A 14,748-nucleotide genomic window follows, 5' to 3' on the forward strand; every position below is an offset into this window, starting at 1 on the left:
GTTGGGCGGCACCTAACCAATCGCCTATGTTTGGTTGGGCGGCGCCTAACCAATCGCCTATCCTTACTGTCTCTCACGAAAATGGGCATAACTTTTCGCTCGGGTATTGGATTAAGGCAAAATTTGTATCTTTGGAAAGCTAAGTTGATTCTCTACAATTTAGTGGGTCTAAATCATCCAAAATACCACATCAAAATTAATTTATACTCATTCAAAGATGACCCTTACAAAATCAAATACTAAAACTTGATGGATTCAAAAACTCTTAGCTTGTATTACCTTAAGTGACTCATATGAACATGCTTAATGCATCATAAGCTATCCTATCACTAGGATATTTATTGTAAGTCATGTACTCAAGTATTAATCACAGGATAGGAGATTTCATATGTAGGAATACTTATTCACTTCCTAGCTTAGAAACATGCGGGGTATTACAATGGAAGAAAAGGTTAATACTCCCAACCTAGTGTGAGAAAATAAGCTAATTGAAAAAGGTGTTGACAAATAAAAATATGGGGAGAAATAGAAGGATAAATTGGTGTTGGAAAATAGAGTGAATTGATATTTCTTGTAATTAAATGCTTTGGAGGAATAGTCACTATTCCTATAAATAGTACCTCCCTGTCCCTAAGCCCTTATTACAACTCGGAAAATACCTTGTTGATCCTTCACCCAAACATCTAACTATTAGTGGAGTAGAACACTAAGGTCAAGCTTATGGTTCGTTCACTAGCACGTACAAATTCTTTGATTAAGAGTGAGCGATTTGATTTGATACTTCCCTATTGTTGCATAGTTACCACTATGAGTGAATATGGGGAAGTTTCCTATAGTAAGGATGCAAGTGGATGAAAGCCAGATTACTTGTTATGTTTCTTTAATTGATTTTGCCAACATGTTAGAAATTCATTATTGAAGAGAGAAGAATTTGTACTAGAAGATTTTTTTTTGAGCTTAAAATTATTTTGACAAAATGATGTAAGAATTCGTTATTGCAAAGTGTAAGTGCTCATGTCCACATAACTTTGAGATTGTGATGAAAAGAGGAAGGAATTATGTTTTTGAATTCATGTGTTCGAGGACGAACAATGTTTTAAGTGTGGGGTGGTGATCTTGGGTATATTTATATGCTCAAACTACCAATATGCACCCAGGTTTGAAATTAGTTTAAGAACTTTTGTATGAATTCTTAAGTATAATTCAGCTTTTATTCCGTTTTGTGCCTAATGGATATGAGTAGTACTTTCAGGATCAAAATCATAAAGAATTGTGTATAATTGGATACAAGGAGGAGATGGAAGTAGTAAACGAATGCAAGGGACTAAAATTAAGCTAAAAAGGGAAGTTGGGACGAAGAAATCCTCATTTGAAGACACTCTGCGTCGCGATGAGAAACAAAATAGCAATGGTCGAATTCCAATGAAGGTTTGTGAAACCACCGCATCGCGGAGAAGTTTTGTTTATCAGATTTGGTGACCTGAAGGTTTAGTGCATCGCGTAGGATGATTATTTTGCAATTGTCCCAATCCAGTGGCTCACCGCGATAGTGGCGCATCGCGGTGAGGGTGCATTTTACCATTGCTGGGGTGTACTGGAGCTTCGTTATTTCTCAGATTTTAATGAAAAATAGCAATAGAAGGCATGGCACGACGCGCCGGATGGATAAATCGGGAATATTTTAACTATTTTGTCCCAGCTATAAAAGGAAAAACCTAAGATAATATGGGGGACTTTTTGCAAGCAGAGCAGCGGCGGAAAAAACAAAAATTTCTCTCTTTTAGGGTTCATAAACATTCTTTTGAATTTCTTTATTTCAAGGATTGATTTGGGTATGATTTGTTACTTATTTTGGATGGTTAGTTCAAACATGAGTAGATAAACACCCCTTTTTTGGGGTTGAGGCTAAGAATATGAGTAATCTATAATATTCTTATTCATAGTTTCTTTTTGGATTATCATATGGGTTGTTCTTAATTTCTTGAGCTTACTATTTTAATGATGGCCCACCATTAGAATAAATTTATATTTCTATGTGAATCTGGGAGGAGAATCATAGGATAGAGCGAAGAAATTAGGGAGCAAGGCTCTTATTATTTTATAAAATAAGAGATTTCAATTAGCATCTAGGATAGGGATGACCTAGAAGCCTTGCTTGGTTCACTTGCAGGAAGACAACTTTATAAATCTATAAGATTTGTTGTAACTCTGCGAGAGTTATAGTTACAACATTCAATAGATAGAAGATCTGAGGTCGGGAGACTAAGATTGTAACATAAACCTTGCGAACCATCAACCCGATAACCAATTAGATTGTGAAAAGAATAGAGAATTGTATGATTTTTCACTATACCTCAACCCTGGAATCTTCATCATTATTTATTACAACCGTTGCTTACTTTGCTTTAGTCATCACTAATTATTTATTGTTTAGTAAATTGCATTTTATTTACAGAATCATCTTAATCTTAGTACAATTAAACACTTAATACTAAATTGTCTTAAACTCAAGATTGAATAAATTTCTAGTTTATTGATCCTCGAGGAAATGATATCTGACTATCTAAGTCATTATATTACTTGCACGATCACGTACACTTGCGTGTGCGTAAAGATGCAACATATTCATAGATAAGTTATATCAGTGTAATTTATTTCATTTATTCCACTTTTGTACCCTTACTATATCAGAAGCTCTTTTACTGATACTACAAATTTTTGGATTATATTATGTAATTGCTCCCTCATTTTATATTTTCAGCAATTCTTTTCTTTAAATATTTGGAATTCTGTTACTAGTCGTTTTGAATTACAAGTTTGTCTTTGCTACTAATGGGTCATAATAGGCGTCATCATGACCTAAGAAATAAAGTTGTGACACGAAGAGAATTGGCATTTGAAGAAAGTGATTGTTTTTTCTTGAAAGTTTCTCTTATGAAAGGAGTCATGAGATTTTAGAAGAAAGAAAAACTCAATCCCCATAACGTTGGTCCATATCAGATTTTGAGGGCAATTGGGAAGGTCGCGTATGAGTTAGATTTGTCTGTGAGTTGGGTTTCAATTCATCCTGTGTTCCACTTGTCCATGCTGAAATATGTGGGTGATCCCTCTTTGATAGTGCCTATCAAGGATGTTGGTGTTACAGAATCATTGTCTTATAAGGAAGTTTTAGTTGCGATATTGGATAGGCAAGTTCGTATATTGAGGACCAAGGATGTAACCTCAGTGAAGGTTTTTGGGAGAAATCAAAAAATGGAAGAAGCTACATGGGAAGCTGAAGAAGATATGAAAGTACCTGTTCTTGTTCCCCGGGTTGGATGAAAGTACTTAATTTCATTTCCCTCATATCGTATTTCAAATTTGCCATTTGATTCTGAGGTATTCTTATGATTATCATGCTAAAAATAGCCTAACTCATCATTCGGGAATGAATGATCCGAAAGAGGGATAATGTAAGACCACGCAAAAATTTGATCATTTTTATTTTGACCCTCTTGCATGTATAACATCAATTTTTGACTTGAGTTATGATTAGTGATGTTAAAAGAGTGTTTTGAAAAAGTTTTGAAATTTTTGATAGGAGTTCAGAGTCATTTTGGGACCCCAAGGTAGTGAGCCTCCACAATAGTGGCGTGCCACAAAGGTTAGCCTCCACAATAAGTGCGTGGCACAGAGGCTACCCTCCGAGATAAGGGCATGCCACACTCTTATTCTAATTTCAATCAGTTTTTATTTTTTTTCACTTAGGGTGAGGGGCTTTTGGTCTTTTTACCCCTTGTACGACTTTTAAACATAAAATAAGCCCCTTTTAGTCAGTTGTCAATGATTAAATACTACTTTTATTCTCTCTAACTCAAAACCCAAAAACATTAGGGTTTTAAAAGAAATTTCTACTCCGGGCTCAAAACTTTGATTTCTTTTCGAGTTCTTGTATATTTTACGAATGTTTCTCTTCCCTTGGATTTAATTTTATATTATGGCATTAATTTATTAAACATGCATGTGATTCGAATTAATGAATTTGAACTTGGATGTAGGGCTTTTGATTGTAAATGTTTAAATTACTTATCCCATGTTTTAAATTGATTATTCATGCTTTAATTCAGAATTTTTTGGGACTGAATTGATGCATTATTTTAATGATTGGAATGAAGGACATGGATTTCCCCAAATTGATAGAATTTTGGTTTGATAATGGCATTAACGTCAACCCACTTTGTAACTTGGTTTTGAATATGAATAATTGCATGACTTAACTTATCTTTTGAACCCATATCATTGCATTAAAGGACAAACAGATAAACATGGTTTTGGATGGCCTTGGTGTCCATGGCTTGGATTTTAAATGGATCTTGGGAGCCAATTTGGTTATATGAATTGGTTTGACATAATTATATTAGCCTACAAGCATAATGGTATGACGATACCAAGTTGGTAAATGCCTTAATAAATGATTCTCAGGTTAATGGACTGATTTGTGTGCAAATTATTTTAATTTGAGCTTAAAGAAAATTGTGTAGCTCACTGTGAAGGTGTAAGTCCCGGAGGGACGAACACTGAAAACCGCTATTGCCAGCATCGGAGGTCTATATGACCGTGTGTTTGGTGCGCATATATATATATATATATATATATATATATATATTTGGGGACGACTATTGCCTTGGTGGCTTTACCTTTCCCTTGGTTCGTGCGGCTTAACACGCACTGGGCCCTTTCAGCAAGGGGAGCTGAACCCATATAGTCCATAGGTCCCACTGATCGTCCCCGGACGCTGCATCGTTAGGTGGTTGAGTATTTTTGTTGATCAACTATGAAGTGGTGAGTCTCCATCTTTTGGAAGGTGGGTCATTTCATTGGATCCATTACTGATTTAGTATTTCGTTTGGGTTCTTTTGGTCATAGTCGGAAGCATGTCCTGACTTAATCGATATTCTGGTTTTAGAGGTTTTTATGGACTGAGATGGTATTGTTGTCTTATATTGACTCTTGAGATTTCTTTTAGATTTATTTATCTATCATTGGTTTGATTGACTTCCATTGTTTATATTTATGTTTATGTGCTCTTGAGGTAAGATTAGGGGTGGTCTCCGACCAGTGGTGGATTTGATATTACCTGTCACGATCAGGTTCGAGTTCGGATCGTGACAAAAAGAAACACCTATGGGAAGATTAAACTGGCGGTGGGGAGAGTACTTTTGAAATTGCGAGAGTTGCGGATATTGCAAAGCATGTTTTTCTTTAATGGAGATATCATTAAACTGGTAATTTGGTATACTCCATGTTTTTAAGAAGAAAGAGAAGATATGCGTGAAGTGGGAGTGTTTATTTTTGAAAAATATCATAAATTGATATGCTTCATGTTTTTAGGAATAGTGAAAGATTTAGCTATGCATGATTAATTGATTCTGTTTTACGGTGTTTTTTTAAAACTTTTTATTTAATATGTATAGGTTTTGATAAGATTTTATTGCTATGTTTTGAAAAGTAAGAACTCATTTTGTAATATTTAATCTTATTTAGTATATTTATGTGATTGTCCCTTATCTAACATTTATTCACATTGACATCAAGTTAACCTTCGGTAGCCTAAATTATCTATCCATATGCACTCTTTTAAAATCACATTATTCATATTTACTGTTAATATTCCTAGAGCAATTAATTGTCTATATATTTACTTAAATTGATCTAAGAAATTACACAACAAACTAATCAAAGAAATTTCGTAAATGTGAAAAAGTTAAGAATTTTCTTCATCAATTGTTTAAGATAATTATCTAAGAAATTGATCTAATATCTTAAGATTCCTAGAGAATTTATCCATCCCTGTTCATATTATCTATCCATATTCATTATCTTCACCGTTAAAAACAAGTATTCACATTATCTATCCATATTCATTATCATCACCGTTAAAAACAAGTAATTATCTAATATTTACTCTTAATATTCCTAGATTAAGAACAAATGATTTAAATCTTTCACATTGACATCAAATTTAAGCAACCAAAAACAAGAAGAAGAAAAGCTTGAGTCTTGACTCATGCCTGCACGATTAGGATAGATCAGGGCATTCATATCTAAGACCACTAAATTCCACGAATTAAACAATATATTAGATTGGACACTAGCAACCAAAAATTGGGGCAAAAAAATCCTTATAGGTTTAAGAAGTTTATAGTAAAGAGCAATTGCCATGCAAATAAAAATAACCAATATAAGCCCTGCTACGAGAAAGGGAAAGCATAATGTAGCAGTTACTACAGTATAATATTTCTTTATTTTTAAAATAAATGTATGAATTGAATCCACTGACTATCAACGTCGCAACTCGAAATCATAATATTCAAATCCTGAATACTATCTTTTTGAATTGGATCACTGAATTTCAAATACCAAATGGTTATACCAAAAACAATCATGTTAGACCTCTGTAGGCACCTAATTTCGTTCCTCCCCAATATCGTTTTTACCTATTGTTTACCTTATCCTACCGTGTACCCTCACCCGTGTGATAATCCCTCCATAAAATGACAAAAATAACAACCCCCTAACTAATTTTGTTTTATCCTAATATTCTAACAACCCACCCAATTAAAAAACAACACCTACCTACCCTATCCTAACAAACTCTACCCCACCTACCCTACCCCAATACCCACTCACGTGACCCTCACAATAAAAAACACACACATACTCTCACAATCTCACAATTTTGGCACTATCAGTAACCAAAAAGACACACAGAACTTCACTGGCCTTCACGAAATTACAGATCCACCGTCTTCTTAAGGTAACAGACTCCATTTTCTTTTCTTCTACAAAATGCATGCGTCACGGTAGCACACTCGACTGCACATTCATACACCATCACCGAAAAAAATGCTTCACCAGAATACGTACAACACAGAGCATCCAATGACACCAATGAGCATTTGGACCACCGGATATTGAAAATTCTGACCTCTAAGAAGAGAGTAGCGAGAGAGAAATAGAGAGATCTGCGAGGAAGAGAGAGATTCGAGGTCGAGTTTGGGTTATTCTAAAACGAGTCTTGTAGGTTTGGGTCACTATTCCGGTGAGGCGAACCTAATCAGAAACGGTAAACCTCGATGGAGACGGCGGCTATACAGCGGATTTAGGCCCCGTTGATCCAGAATCCATCTTAATTCATCGTGTTCTTCCACTTCCTGAGCTCACCAAAGCTCAGGCTACACTGATTCGGTTGTTTCGTCCTGTCGTTGGGGTTTCGGGTTCACCGGAGCTCCGGTGTAATGGAAAATACGACGACCAACCCTCTGCTCCACCCAAATCCGCGTCAAACCATTGTTCCCGATCTTGATTTTGGTTTAATTCTCACCGGAATCTCTTTGCTTCATTGAATTTCGATCAGATTCAGGCACTAGGTTCGATATTCCATCAAAAAGGTCAAGTGCATTGGATTCTGAGTTGTTTCTGTCCGTTTACGCTATCCCGAGCTAATCGTAACTCGAGCTATATTATTTCTTGTTCTAATTTTTACGCCGAGTTCGGATTTGGGGAGATTCATGATTGAGGTTCTCCGTTCGAGTATTTTGGTCTTCAGATTTCTTTATTATCGACAAGGATCAGTTTCATTGAGGTCCATTTCTTCTACCGATCTTTACTTTATATTGACTCTTTATTAATGTTGTGGGTGTGGATGATTTATTTGTTGTGTGTTTGGTTTGAATCTTCTTTGTTTGTCTTGTGTTTGATGTTGGTTTCGGATTATGAGATGTGATTGGAAAATCGAAGCATTCACTAATCATGTGATTTAAAGGGAATGCGGGGTGCGAATTAAAAACTGTGAAAGTGAATTAGGATTAATTTTGATTTGTTGTTGTTTTGATTCGTCGTTATTGTTACTTTCACGTCTAATTATCAATTTCGTGATAGTATCATAATAGGTCAAGTGGGTAGGCAATTGTAGGTTTGGGTAGGCAAAATTTAGAAATAAGTATTTCGTTGGATGTTTGAATGTGGAGTATGTGTTGAATGTTTTCTACTTTATCGCATTCGATTCAAATGTATTCATTTAGCCGGGGAATGCCCCGAGGTCTTCTGTACTTATTCACCGGGGAATGCCCCGACGTATCATGTTGGCAGAAAATGATCGTGATGAAGGCCCACGGAATCGGGTAAGGCATTGGAGCTTAGTCTAGATTTAGTTTAAAATAGGATTTATATTTTCGTATTTTTCTATTTTTGGACTGTATAATTGGACTGGACTTTACATTTTGGATTGTTTTGTTTTGTTTGATTATTTTTTGTCCTTTTGTGTGGTTTATACATCGTAGTGTCAATTTAGCCGATACGCTTTGCCAAGCGACCGTGGTCAAACCACGGGATTAAGGGGTGCCTAACACCTTCCCCTCGGTCAACAGAATTCCTTTGTCGAAATCTCTGTTCGCAAACCAGTATTAAAGAGTCAAAACCATTTTGAAAAAGGATATCCATGGGTGACTTGGCACACCCGATTTATGCCAAGTGGCGACTCTGAGTAAAAAATGTAAATAATCCTTTTCCGAAATAAATTTTCATTTCTTGTCACTTAAATAATAAAATCCTTTCGAACTTTTAATATAAATCTTTTGAAGCACGTAAAAGGGGTGTGACAGCTCTAGTGACTCTGCTGGGGAAAAATGACAAGTTTTCAGAATTCGAGCTATTTTTGGGGTTGTATCGGCTTTGTTTGGCATTACGAGTGTATAAGCTTGTTTGTGATTTTGTTTGGGTTATTGTTTGCACTTTTGTGTGTTTTTCGTGCTCTTTATTTATAGTATTTATCCTATGTGTTACCGCTATTATATCTGTCATCATGAGTCCACCCCCTGGCCTTCTTTCTGCAACAAGTCCGTAGTACACGTGTTGTACACAACCTCTAGTTGAGTCACCCTTATTTTAGGGGGGGGAGCCGTCGGTGTTATGGAGTAGGTGGAAAGCAAAGCAGCCACTATTGACCATACACTCCCCCAAACAGCCTTGTTAGTGAACCACAACGTAGGTCAGCCTTTAGTCCATGCTTATGTGCATCATACGGAGACCTATCGGGACCCACATGGCCCTTTGTAGGAGACTCACCTCTAAAGCATCCCTACGTGCTAACTGTTGCATTTTTAAGGGTAACGTGGTCATTTGACGGACTGATTTGAAAAAAAAAATTGTTAGGAATAAGGTGCGTAGGCAAAAACGAAAAGAGAAAAAATAGAAAAAGTGAGTCAAAAAGAATGAAAAAAAAAGAGGAATGTCGTAGTTTATTTTAGAATTCTTTATGGTTTTTATTCTTCACAATCCAAAAACTCAAAAAGATTTTTTACGTTTTACATTTGTCTTCTCAAAGTACCGTAAATTCGAAAAAAAAAAAGTTTTGTTTGCCTTTTCTACTTATTTGTCAAAAACAAAAATACCAAAAAGACTTTTCTTCATAATTGGTGGTGTCAGTGTCTAGCTGAAAATCCAAAAGTTTTTTTTTCGTTTGTTTTTGGTAGTGTCTTTTAAGTTAGGGTCAATTTATTAGATAATTATTAATTGTCCAATCTGGATGAACTACGCATACCTGATTCCCTTTCCTCGGGTTGGGATACGTAGGCAACCCCTCGGTGGGTCCGGTAATCTTTGGGTTGGCCTTTGTCTTATTATTAGACTAGGTCTCTCGCCCCGTAATCTAGAGTTGTTCGCCAAGTAGACTAATTTTGCTCAGTACTTCTATTCGGCAAATGGGAGTCATGAATGTGGTCTGTCCCATCGACATATGCTTGCGTCAAAAATCCCAAGGGCTGGGAATCTTCTACTCCTATCGAATTTTTGAGATAACGTTTTGTGTGTTATTACAGGATGGATTTGTTCACCAAGTCTAGAGTTCTGATGGTTGTCAAGGTGCCCAAAAAGTTAGTCAAATGGTGGGAAATGTTTAACTATGTTGATCAACAGAAACTGATTAAAATATTAGGTGATCTTACGAAACTTCTGCATGTTACCCCTCGTCCAGATTTAATAGAGGCTTTGTTGACCTTTTGGGATCCAAGTAGTTTGGTGTTCAGGTTTGGGGAATGTGAAAAGACTCCTACTTTGGTAGAAATATCCGGTTTGTTGCATTTTCCCTATATCGAGAAGGATATGATCCGAGCACGAAATCATACTGGTGTGAGATTTTTGCAGTTTTGTGGTTTAAAAAGTAAGGGTATCCGTTTGGGTTGTTTAAGTGATTCGTGGGTTTCCTTAGATTTTTTGTTCGCTAGATTCGGACTCTCGTAAGGTTTTGATTGCTTTTGGGATGAATTTCATGTGACTAAGGAGAAGTGGGAGAAAAAGCATCTTGAGGTCTTCACCCTTGCTTTGTTAGGTACTTTAGTGTTTCCACTTGAAGAAAGACGTATTAATACCCGTTTGCAATCTGTGGTGATGGACCTATTTTATAAGGATCAAAACGACAAGGGCATTAATCAAAAAGGCAGGTTCACTCTCATACCCATGATCTTAACAGAAATATATAAGGTTTTAACCGAAGTGAAGGGGGGAAGAAGATTTTTTTAGGGCAGTAACCTGATATTGCAGTTATGGATGATGGAGCATTTGCATGCACCTTCTTTAGTTAGACCAGACGTGTTAGATCGTTGTATTCCCAATCGAGTGAAAGCCATGGACTCCAGGTTGCATTTGGATAAATTCCCGCTACCTGTGGGAGTCGAGGCTTGGATTAAATTTCTTGAATCAAGAATCGGGGATAACATTTTGTGAACTTATCTGTGGCTTTGACCGAAGATAATCTTGTTGGGTTGTTAGACGCAGCTCCCTTTAGTTATGTTAGGGCTCAATTGCATTAGACCATACAGTCCTTCTAGGGTAATGCGCCAGTTGGGTAAGCTGCAGGACGTGCCACCAGCGGTGGATCTTCTGAAGGATGTTGAGTACTTCAAGGACCAAGCCTTAGGTGAGAGTAAGTACGAGAAATTTTGGAAGCATGCAACAAAGCAAGGTGTAGACACACTCAAAGAAAGTTTGGATAATCTGGGCTACACTCAAGGATATGGGGTTTGTCTCCAAACTATCCCTTGGGGTATCAGTCAACCTTTACCATCACAGCTTAGAGGGAGAATACAGGAAGAATGCATAGTAGACGACCATCAGGATGAAAGTGTAGGGTCCAAAAGGGAAACACTGAGGGTTCAGTTAGCAGATTTATTCAAGATGGTAGAAAGGTGTCAGAATAATCTTTCCAAGTGCACTCCTCATGAATCAGGAATACGAGCCCGAAGCTTCTTCCCCGGTATCAGGGTGTCTTTACAGGATATGCTACAAAGTTTAAATGGGAGAAAGAGAACTTCAGAGGCAAGTCCATCTCAGCCAGGGTCATCACGCAGAACACCAGTCTGAAAGAGCATTTCTTATCTTTATTCAGTTTGAGTCTTTTATGTGTCTTTCATTGTAGGGTGGTGTCTGCTTTAAGTCAAAGTCAAGTTGTTTTTGGTATTAGGGTGTTCATTAGTAATTTCACCTATGCCGTGTTAGGGGTTTATAATGTTGTTTTGTATTTGTTGTTTAGTTTTAAAGTGGTCCCAAACTTTTTGTTATTTCCTTTCTTCAAATTGTTATGATGTTATCGTCTTTCTTTTGTTTGTTTATTTTTGTTTTCGCAAAAAAAAAGGTGGGGAATGTTTATGCATATGCTGCCCGAACTACACAAGATCTGATTCATGTACAACATGATACATAGGCAACCTACTTTTGGGTTAGATCTAATCATTTTGTTTCATTGTTTTTCATTATATTTCCTCTTTTAAAGAAAAAAAAATCCATAAACAATGATTAAATAAAGGTAGATAACGAGAGAAAGTAAAAGAACAGAGATGGATACGAAAAAATATAATAATAATATAATAATAATAATAAGTGTAAAAAAAAAGTGTAGACAAAAATCAGGATGATGTTAAAATGACCTCGCTACAGTCAAAAGCTGGTAGAAATGAACATGAATTTAGGACAATTTTACCAATGTGATTCCCATGTATGATTGTGTGCCCTAATCCTTACGGATGTCGCCTTTGATAAGCATGTTCTTTCAGATAACAGTGGTAGGTTTGCAGCACTCTGACTAGTCACCCATACTTCACTAGATCCAAAGCAAAGCTCGCCATGGCTAGCAGGGAGATTGAAAATTCGCTCATTGACTCGGATCTGGATCATAGGGAAGAAAGTTCTGAACACAATGATGAGGTAGTAAGGCTCAGGCAACAATTGATAGATTTACACCGGGCATGGGCCAGCGGAATGCCTCCTCCTCTGCTCCCTGAAGGTCTTGGGAATATCTCTAACTGCCCACCGCTCTCTCAGGCACAATTCTCTGCTCCTACTGAGTCACCTGAGCATGCGCCAGGATTTACTCCACGATATTATTATCCTGGCAGTTCTGATATGCCCTTGGAAGCTCCCCAATCAAGACCAGCTGCTTAGCCAGCGCCATCGATCACATTGGTATTTGTGACTCCGCCACCATATGAAACTCCCATATATGCTGTGTATCCCACAATGAGTCTTCCTAGGTCTGCCGGTGAGCCAGTACTGAAGGTTTCAGATAGTCAGTATTATGTCGCGGAGCCTACTTTGCAAATGAATGAACCGTATGGATACACTCAGCCGCCTGCATTTCTATTTGATATGGAGAAACCTGTTGCAGCAGAGGAACAGGATATCATAGCCCAGAAATTGAAAAGTTTAGAATAGGCTATGAGGAATTTGTAAGGAATTAGAGATTATAAGAGTGTTTCCTATAAAGATCTTTGCATGTTCCCAGACGTCAACCTTCCCCTCGGTTTTAAGATGCCTAAGTTCGAGAAGTATGAAGGACACGGTGATCCCGTTGCACAATTGAGACGTTATTGCAACCAGTTGAGGGCTGCAGGAGGAAAGGAAGAACTGCTCATGGCCTTCTTTGGCGAGAGTCTTTCTGATCTGGCCTCAGAATGGTTCATCGATCGAGATATTGATAAATGGAACAGCTGGGATAATTTGGCTTCTGAATTTGTTCAACATTTTCAGTATAACATCGACCTGATTCTGGACGAAAAATCCTTGGTCAATATGAAGAAAAAGAGCACTGAAGGTTTTCGGGAATACGCGATAAGGTGGCGTGAACAGGCCGCCAGGGTAAATCCTCCAATGAAAGAAAGTAAGTTGGTAGAAGTTTTCATTCAGGCGCAGGATGAAACCTATTTTCAACATTTACTTCCGAAAATGGGAAAGTCTTTTATGAAAGTCCTCAAAATGGGGGAGATGATAAAGAACAAAATTAAGACCGACCGAATAGTGATTTTTGCCGCATTAAAAGACACCACACAAGCAATTCAAGGTGGATCTGGCGCATTTGGAGGTAAAAAGAAGAAAGTGGGTATGGCGACTGTCGTAGCTGGAACCCATTCCTATCCCAAAAGACCACCTCGCCCCTATCCCCAATCCCAAGCCCAAGTCTACACCCAAGCTCCATATATTTCTCCCCACCATTACTACCCTCCACAAAACCCTTTATATTCCATTCCACTACCCCCGTACCCAGTATATAGCGCGCAACCATATGCCCAAACCCCTTCTTACCCATAGTGGCGCACGTAAGCTCCACAAAATCGCCCATTCGCTCCACCAAATTATCAAAACCCCTCCAGACCCAGTTTTCAGCCTAGGCCTGAGTATAAGAAGGAGAAGGCGGTAAAAAATCAATTCACACCTCTTAGTGAGTCATATGCTAGCTTGTTTGATAGGTTGAGAAAGTTGAAGGTTTTAAGCCTAATTCAAGGAAGGATTTCAAATCCACCGCCAAGGAATCTCGATTATTCTTTAAGGTGTGCGTACTGTTCTAATATGCCAGGCCATGATATCGAGAAATGTTGGCATTTAAAGAGAGCTGTCCAAGATTTAATAGACACAAATCAGATGCTGGTCCAGGCCCCAGAGGGTCCAAACATTAACCAGAATCCGCTGCCAACCTATGTTGAAGCCAATATGCTAGAATTGATATATGATGGGAAAGAGTCTTTGAGAGGTTATAAGCCTATTGTCAAGATACAGACCATTGAGGAGAAATCGGTGAATATAACGGAGTCTTTGAAAGTAATGTCATTGAGCCAGGAAGGAATGAGAGAAGATAAAGCCCAAGAAAGCACAAAGAAACCCTTGATCATAGTATAAGGCACCAGAAGGTATGTTGATTCAAGTCAGGATAAACCTAAGTTGACAGTGGTGGAAGCTCTGAGTCAGCCCATCTTGACGGTGAAAGAAGCACTAGCAGCACCTTTTGTTCTCAAACCGGTGACCCAACCTCTGATAGTTGATATGAAAAGGGTTCCATAGAATTATGGGCGGATTGTGATGACCTATCACGGGAAAGAAGTAGTGGAAGATGTAGATGAGGTAGGGGGTTTGACTAGGTCAGGAAGATGCTTCGTGCCTGAAAGCTTAAGAAAGTCTAAGCCAACAGCGAGTGGACCATCATCTATCAAAAAACATATCACCGAAGAGAAAGCCAAAGAATTTTTGAAAAAGATGAAGTTGCCAGAGTATTCAATATTAGACCAGTTGAAGAAAACCCCTGCTCAAATTTCCCTTTTATCTTTGCTGTTGCACTCCAAGGAGCATCATGATGTTTTATTGAAGGAATTAAATGAAGCATATGTTCCAAGGGATATTGCAATCAACCAACTTGATAAAATGGTTGGAAAAATCTTTGAGGTCAAT

The 14,748-nt window shown here is 37.7% G+C and overlaps 1 protein-coding gene across 1 annotated transcript; it reads left to right on the forward strand.

Moving 5' to 3' along the window:
* Positions 1 to 1,314: 1,314 nt before the first annotated feature.
* On the forward strand, positions 1,315 to 3,321 carry LOC124885674. Its single transcript, XM_047393914.1, has 2 exons — positions 1,315 to 1,428; positions 3,001 to 3,321. Exons 1-2 carry the CDS (start codon positions 1,315 to 1,317, stop codon positions 3,319 to 3,321), a joined length of 435 nt encoding a protein of 144 aa, XP_047249870.1.
* The last annotated feature ends 11,427 nt before the right edge of the window (positions 3,322 to 14,748 follow it).

Source organism: Capsicum annuum, chromosome 7 (assembly GCF_002878395.1).
Source record: "Capsicum annuum cultivar UCD-10X-F1 chromosome 7, UCD10Xv1.1, whole genome shotgun sequence".
Taxonomy (NCBI): Eukaryota; Viridiplantae; Streptophyta; class Magnoliopsida; order Solanales; family Solanaceae; genus Capsicum; species Capsicum annuum.